The sequence below is a fragment of the Dromiciops gliroides genome, chromosome 3, assembly GCF_019393635.1.
Source record: "Dromiciops gliroides isolate mDroGli1 chromosome 3, mDroGli1.pri, whole genome shotgun sequence".
NCBI classification, from domain to species: Eukaryota; Metazoa; Chordata; class Mammalia; order Microbiotheria; family Microbiotheriidae; genus Dromiciops; species Dromiciops gliroides.
In genome coordinates this window covers 259,540,548-259,548,926 of record NC_057863.1, presented here as the reverse complement: position 1 = coordinate 259,548,926, position 8,379 = coordinate 259,540,548, and the positions used below count along the sequence as shown (strand labels likewise).

Sequence of the window (8,379 nt, the reverse complement as noted above, 5' to 3'; positions counted from 1 at the left end):
CTGAAGGGGCTGTAAGCTAGCTGGTATGAACTATTGATGGAGCTCTGAACCAGCCATTCTGGAAAACAACCTGTCCCTAAATGTTATTACTAAACATATTCTTGGACCCAGAAAAAAAAAAGAACCCATGCGTGCAAAAATATTGATAACAGATTTTTTTTTTTTACTGGAAAAGAACTGAAAACCAAAGAGATACCCAGAGAAGTAATGAAGATGAAACAAGATACCAACCTCCTAATAGAAGTGATAGCCTCAAGGTACAGAGATATATAATTGGCAAGAATTTGAAACAAGTTTTTGTTTTCCTTTTTACATTGCGGGGGGGGGGGGGGTGGAGAGAATACAACAATTTTTTATATTACTAAATTTTTAAAAGGCACATGCCTTTAAAGTTCTTTTAAAGTTCTCCAAGTTCTCCAAGTGCAGAGCTTTGTATTAAAGCATAATAGTTAACAGGTAAATGCTTTGCAAACCTATATAAATGTTATTTATCCTCACAACCACTCTGGGAGGCAGGTGCTATTGTAAATGAGACAAGCTGGTTAAGTGACTTTCCCAGGACTAGAGAGCTAATAAGTGAGGGAGGATTTAAGTCTTCCTAATTCTGAGACCAGTATTCTATTCACCAGGCAATCTAGAGGCCTTCAATACTTGAAGGGCTGGCACATAGAAGTTAGCCTTATTTTCTTTGGACCTAGAAGGCAGAACTGGGATCAATCAGTCAACAGTTTATTAAGCCTCTACTTTATGTTAAACACTGGGGATACAAATACTGAAGTGAGAAAACTCTTTCCCTCAGAGAGCTTAAATTCTATCAAAGAGTGGAAAGTACAGATTTTTAATGTTCCCTTGCATAAGGAAAAATTTAATGAACAAGCTTCCTGGGAAGGTGGTAAAACCCATGAATGGAGTTTTATGACAGCTTGTCAAGGATGGTGTCACAGGCACTCCATAGATACGATTTGCAATTCTACGACATTTTCCACTAGTACATGACATTTTAAGCCTTATTTAATGTCTTGGTCCATGCTCACAAAGAATGTAAGATTATAGCTGCCTAACAGTACTGTGGTAGACCCAATGAGCTAATACCAAAACCTACTCTCCTATCTGGTGGGTGTGGCTCTTATGCCAGCACTCTTAGTTTAAGGTTTGATATTGAGACAAAACGAGGCACTCAAGTCATTGAACAATTTGAAAAAGGAGGTTTGCTTTGCTTTAACAGCAGGAATATGTAACAAGGATACTGGGGCACTCAATCCCTCTGGATGCATGCCCACATAGAAATAAGTCTGGTCATCAGGACAGAATATGATGAATGACATGGTGACTTGCACGGTTTTCAGAAATCCACCAAGTCCAGGGGGTCTGGCCTATGTGTAGCTAGAACTTTTTATGCTGTTAGTTGGCCAAGAAGTTGTGTCGGTAAAGCCAGGGCCAATCAGGTCCAGAGGGCAACTTTGTTAATCTATGGTACGGGAGAAGGGGAGGGGCCTGGGCCATGTTGTAGGTAGAGGGAAAGGAAAGTCTATTTCAGCAAGCAGCAAAGAGATGGTGAAGTGGTTGTTCACAAGTAACAGCCTGCAAAAAGCCCCTACTCTGTTAAAGATAAAAATTTCAATGTGGGCAACTGAAAGAAACCAATCAGGTGTGGATATAATTAATGCAAAGTCCCCTGCAGGGTGTCCACCTGCTAGATTAAAACATCAACACAGGGGTACAGCGTGTCCTTGGGCCGAGGAAACGCGTGTCGGGCCGGCGGCTGTGAGTGAGAGAGCGGGCGTGACTGTGAGTTGAGCTGACTTGACCATGGGGGACATCGAGAAAGGCAAGAAGATCTTCGTGCAGAAGTGTGCCCAGTGCCACACCATGGAGAAGAGGGGCAAACCCAAGACCGGCCGCAAGACCGGCCAGGCCCCGGGCTTCTCCTACACCAACACCAACAAGAACAAAGGCATCACCTGGAATGATGATACGCTGATGGAGTACCTGGAAAACCCCTCCCCAGGAAGTACATCCCCGGGATGAAGATGATCTTCCCCTACATGAAGAAGTCCGAGAGGGCCAACTTGATAGCCTACCTTAAGCAGGCCACCAATGAGTAACTGTCTGCTGCCTTATTTATTCTAATTGAAGGTCTCTGCTGATGAGATCTCTTTCCTTTTTTTACATGTACCATAATGACCCTATTTAAATTGGTTTCATTAACCTGAGAATTGTGATCACGAATGGCTGTTTAAAAACGTTGTTCAGCAGTCCTAATAAAGGAATTATGTAGATTAGGTAGGCTTGTGTTTAAATGAGAATGATTGTTTTCTGTCACCACCAACCTATCATGCTTTTCTTTTAAAAAATATTTGAGGGGCAGCTAGATGGCACAGTGGATAGAGCACCGGCCCTGGAATCAGGAGTACCTGAGTTCAAATCTGGCCTCAGACACTTAACACTTAACTAGCTGTGTGACCCTGGGCAAGTCACTTAACCCCAATTGCCTCACTAAAAAAAAAAATTTTTTTTGATTAGACAACTTTTTTTTTAAGGGCAATGGGCTCCACCTCTGTCTTGCAAAGTTTTAATTGAATCTGGCTTCTTTTTACTAAACAGTGGGGAAAGCCTACTTAATTGTTTCATAGGACTTTTACCTGTAATATGTTTGGGGAGTGGGGATTATCCTTTGGGAAAAGTGCCCCAGCCTGTCCAAAGGCAAGGTCTACTGAATCAAAACAAGCCCAGGCATTTCCAACTTAAATTCATTAATTTTCCATGCATAAACAGTCTGATGACAAAGATTTGATTTAAATTCTGTCTTCAGATTGCTGAAAGGCTTCAGAGTACTTTATTGTATAACAGTCTTGAGTAAAGAACATCCCATCACACAATGAGTGACCTTTGGGACTGTGAAGAGGCACAGATGAGTTCAGCTAGAGCTAGGACCTTCTGCTGAGCTTCAGACATACCTGTTTGAAGCTCAGCCAAACCTTGGGATTCACTTTTAAGACCTATTGAATTTAAAGTTTGCAGACATGTTCTACAGTATGTGAATAGTAGTGTTAAAACTCACTGGAACGTTCAGCTGTAAAGATGTACCATTAGGATATCTGCTAAATGATGTGATCATAAGACTGAATTCAGAAATTAAACAGTGGTGAATACTTAAAAGATCAGCACACAGCCACCTGGTGGGAAGAGCACTAGATTTAGAGCCAGATGAGTCCTAGTACTTCTACTGTATGAAATTACACAAATTGCTTAATTTCTCCAGGACTCAGCATCCTCATTTGAAAATTAAGGGGTTTAACTAAATTATCTCTCTCTAATTCTATGAACCACCCCAGCCAAAAGATAAAGATTCGTTCTCCAACATGTTCTTTTTTTTTTTTTTAAGTGAGGCAATTGGGGTTTAAGTGACTTGCCCAGGATCACACAGCTAGTAAGTGTTATGTGTCTGAGGCTGGATTTGAACTCAGGTACTCCTGACTCCAGGGCTGGTGCTCTATCCACTGCGCCACCTAGCTGCCCCTCAACATGTTCTTCTAAGGAATGTTATCAATCTTTTACAAATTGAAAGGTTGAACTGTGGAAACTGAGGACCAGGGAAGGCATGGCTGTTCTGCTATATAAATTCAATGCAATTGAAGATCACTGATGAACAACAAAATGATCTGTGGTTATATATCAAAGTTAGAAAACAGAAAGCTGGGGACAGTTAGGTGGCACAGTGGATAAAGCACCAGCCCTGGATTCAGGGGGACCTGAGTTCAAATCCAGCCTCAGACACTTGACACTTACTGGCTGTGTGACCCTGGGCAAGTCACTTAACCCCCATAGCCCCACCAAAAAAAAAAAAAGGAAAGAAAGAAAACAGAAAGCTACTTATTAAATCAGATTTCTTTTATTGTTCCAAATTTTAATAACTGCCCATGGGACATATATAATGTACCCATATAAAAGAAGAAAGGGCTACTCTTCAGATTGGTGCATTAAAAATAGACCACTTCATCAGTCTTGGTTTTCTTGGTTTGATATCTGGTTAGAGACAATGGCTTGTTTTCATGAGGGAGACTTTTAAATACTCGAAGATGTATAAATTCCTCATCACCAACATGAACCTAAGAAGCAAAAATAAATATCAGTTAGAGACTAAATAATGTATTTTATTCTATTTGAACTAAATATCAAGAAAGGGTTCACTTTATATGACATGGAGGAAGAGTTAGACACAACTGAAATGGCTGAACACAGACAAGTGAACAAACCAAAGCAGGTACATGACAGTAATTTACAGGTTAGTTACAATACTGGTATTTTGGATCAGAAACTTCCCAATTTACAATTACAAAGCTCCTAGATTTTTCCTACTTTTTTTGGAGGGAAGGGGAAGAGCAGAGTTTGAAGGGAAGGGATTATTCCCACCACTCTCCTATTTCTTTGCCTCAAACAAGGACTGACCTTCACACCCTGCCTCAAAACTCTTCCCCTTTCCCCAGGTTCTCTAATAGGGGTGGGATTAGTCCACGTCCCAGTCACTTCTCCCCATTCCTATCAGTGCTTTTATGGCTTTCTAACTATTTTGGTGTCTGGTACTTATGGAGTATTTAATCTAATTAATGAAACAAGAAACACCATCACCTCTACCTGCTCCTCAAAGTTTACTAGCATTCTCCACAAACACTTAACTAAAAAGTATTTATGAAGGCACCTAAATAACACAGTATCAGATTAGAAAACCATTTTACTTCTGCATGGTACCTTAATAAAGTAGTTTGTTCCAGCAACCAATTGACTTTTAAATTCCATGGTCTTAAAGATTGGAAACTTCCTATTTTCTTTCTCTTCAAGCTCTGCCTTTACCTGAGGAATAAAAAACAAACCAAAAAATGTGTTTGAATAATTACAAAAGAAGGAAAAACACAACTTGAATCCAAGTGGTAAATGTATCTGGTGATTATTTTGATGATGAGATTTGGAGCCAATTACAGTAATCATCTTAACCTTTAAGTGAAAATGGAGTACTCACATATCTTAAAAATAAAACAATTAACTCTAGGAAACAGCATAGATTTTTTTACAATTATGATTAGTGGAAGAGAATTTCTAACCAAGCAAGGAATAGATATCATAAAAGAAAAAACTGACAACTTTAGGTTCATACAATTTTAAAAGCTTTTACACAATACCAAATAAAGGTCTGATATCCAAGAGAAACAGAAAATGGACAAAAATTTGTTACACTGCGAGCCAATATATGAACAAAATATTTTCAAAATAAAGCTTTGAGGGGCAGCTAGTTGGCTCAGTGGATAAAGCACCCGCCCTGGATTCAGGAGGACCTGAGTTCAAATCCGGTCTCAGACACTTGACACTTAACTAGCTGTGTGACCCTGGGCAAGTCCCTTAACCCTCATTGCCCTGCAAAAAACAACAACAAAAACCAAAATAAAGCTTTGAGGCTCATCCTCTATATCAGAGGTATTGCAGTGGGCAATGATCATTACTCAAATGTAATTAGGAAGCAGTTAAACAATTTTTTAAAACAAAATATGCACCCATTTCTATTTGAGTTTGACACCATGTTTACTCTAAATGTAAGAAAAATGAAAATCAAAAGAACTCTAAGGTTTCACTTTACACCATGCAATTATAAAGAAAAAACAAAGAAAAGAGTGTCCCAAAGAAAATGGCTTTTTCCTCATGACAGAGATGAAGGAAACTACTAGAACAAATGTTTGTGTACATAGTTAAGTACAGTCACTATGCTATTGTTAATTGTCACAAGATTGTGGAGGTGGAAAATGACTATGATGCAAAGACCAAATGAATCAATAAAATATATTCTAAAAAGAGAAAACAACATTGATACAAGTGTTTTCTCCTGTTCTCTACTGGTGAAAGAAGGAATAAAAAGACTTGGAATACGTTTTATTTTATAGAGGTTGTATGGTTATTTCCTGTAATCTAGTTATCATAAGATCTAGTCATCACTAATACTTCCTATAAGAACCAAAAATAGCTCATAATCATCTGTTTTTTTTTTTTTTAATGGCAAGATGAGTCAAGATGAGTAGCCTCTCAGTTCACTATACTTAAATGTCATAACTTTACAATGATTCCTTCCTTCTTCCCTCACGGAACCCTATCTTGTAAGAAACAAGTACAGCATGTTTCAAAACAATTAGTTTTAATACATTCAGCTACAAACTTACAAAAACATTTGAAAGGTTAATGTAAATTTTTAAATATTATTTTTTCTTATCAAAATTCAACATAACCTATACATTGTGAGACACACACACATCACTTTAGATTTTTGAACTTTGTGAAAACTTTAATCAGTTCCTGCTCAGTAACTCATTAATCCTCACTGAAGGATTTCACCTGTCGTCTTAGTCTTGAAAAGTGGTTCCACCCCCCCACCCGCCCCCGTCCCCCCAAAAAGGCTTTGATTTGAACATACAAGTAAAAGCCTGAGGAATAGAACAGATGATCCATCCACAGGTCTCCAGAAAACGCCGCCCACACAATGCATGACCGGATGCCCAGTCTTATTAAAAGATCATTCAAAAATAAGTGAAAATAAATTCAAATTATTAAGCTTCCAAATGATGCTTTTTGTCAGCTTGAAGCATCTACGCTTGTTATTAAAGCTCAAACTGCCCTAAGACTTGTGGAACACGCTGCTTTGTGGGACCTTTTGCTTAGAAAAATTTTTGGAAGATCACTGGAACAGAAGACGCCAATTCTGGCATCGTTTCCAGCTCTAGATCTGAGTCCTAGGTGTGGTTCGTGAATAATGTGCTGCTACAGACAAAGCAGGAAGTTTCATTTTTCGCTTTGGTGTTCCCAGTCTCGCACACTGAACTGAGCCTCTTTTGGGTACCTATCAACGGGAGGAATCTCAGGATTTAAAGAGGGAAGAGACCTCAGCAGAGTCTTCCCCGCTCGAAAACCTCTTTCTATGGCTGGGCGGGGAACGCATAGCAGTACGGCCGGCGGGTAGCAGCGATGGGCTCCCGGCGGGTAGCAGCGATTGGCTCCCGGCGGGTAGCAGCGATGGGCTCCCGGCGGGTAGCAGCGATGGGCTCCCGGCGGGTAGCAGCGATGGGCTCCCGGCGGTAGCAGGGGTCCGGGGGTAGCAGCGATGGGCTCCCGGCGGGTAGCAGCGATGGGCTCCCGGCGGGTAGCAGCTGATGGGCCTCCCGGGGGTAGCAGATGGGCCCGGGGTAGCAGCGATGGGCTCCCGGCGGGTAGCAGCGATGGGCTCCGGCGGGTAGCAGCGATGGGCTCCCGGCGGGTAGCAGCGATGGGCTCCCGGCGGGTAGCAGCGATGGCTCCCGGCGGGTAGCAGCGATGGGCTCCCGGCGGGTAGCAGCGATGGGCTCCCGCCGCAGCTCTTACCTGGTCCGCGATCTGCTGCGTTTCGGCCGTGGCCGGTTGGGTGTCCGTGAGTCCTCCACACAGCATCTTGGCAAGTTCTTTCGGCTGCGGCGCAAACAGAACTGAGTGATGCAGGAATGGACCCAGTGACAACTTAAGGGAGTCCCGGTGGTCACGAGCCCCATCCCGCCACGTGACCCGCGGCGTCCATTGCCTTCAAAAGAGTGGCAGGGGGGCAAAGGTCTTGACGGCTGCAGAGAAGAATCGAGAAGGTCCAAGAGAAGCTCCCAGGGACAGGAAAGAGGGAGAAGAAGCCTTGGCAGCAATCAGCCTGGCTGTGGGCTGGGTTTTCCACTCGAAGCGGAGGCGCCATCTCTTCTCTCGGGACCTCCCTCTGTAACTTCAGCTGTTGGTTTCGCCCGCTCCCCTGCAGTCACGAGGAAGTGTTAGGAAATCGGTAGTTCTGCTTGGTCTGATTTGCACTTGTTTTGCGCTTTGTAAATTCCTGAAAACTGGTCTTTATAGACCGTGTACATTCCTGTTGAGCCTTAGGAGGCTTACAAAACGCTCCCGAGCTCCCTAGGAGGAAGGCGGAGAGAGTACTTTTACCTGCGAGGAACCCTGAAGTTGTGAAGCCCCACGACCCGGAAACCCTCCACGACCATTGGCCCCCACCGACTCCGGAGTTATTAGTTGGTTTTAAGGAATACAGTGTACACGCGGTTTTGCGCTGGCCTGGCCATCTGGGGCAGCCTCCGCCCTGGACGCTGCCAGGCGCTCCTTGGGTGGGTGGGGCGCCCACCTGCGCTGCCTCCCTCGCTTGCAATCCCCCTTTTGCAGTCTAGACAGTCTATTGTCCGGAGGAGGGTGGGGGGGGGGGGTGTTGGGTGGTGTGGAGTATTGAAAGAACGAAGGGCCCATCCCCCAGCCAGGCTGTCCTCCTTCAGGATGCTAGTTTTTATGCTGGGGAAACCTTGTCAAAATATAATTGGGAAATATTTAATT

The 8,379-nt window shown here is 42.9% G+C and overlaps 1 protein-coding gene and 1 pseudogene across 1 annotated transcript; one reads left to right on the top strand and one right to left on the bottom strand.

Annotated features, from left to right (window-relative positions):
* The first annotated feature begins 1,803 nt into the window (after positions 1-1,803).
* Positions 1,804-2,105, top strand: LOC122749258 (annotated as a pseudogene).
* A 1,768-nt stretch (positions 2,106-3,873) lies between these two features.
* Positions 3,874-7,590, bottom strand: LOC122745846 (cystatin-B-like). The gene is made up of 3 exons (XM_043991307.1): positions 7,396-7,590; positions 4,750-4,851; positions 3,874-4,109 (listed from the first exon to the last, which is right to left on the bottom strand). Exons 1-3 carry the CDS (start codon positions 7,459-7,461, stop codon positions 3,981-3,983), a joined length of 297 nt encoding a protein of 98 aa, XP_043847242.1. The 5' UTR covers positions 7,462-7,590; the 3' UTR covers positions 3,874-3,980.
* Positions 7,591-8,379: the final 789 nt, after the last annotated feature.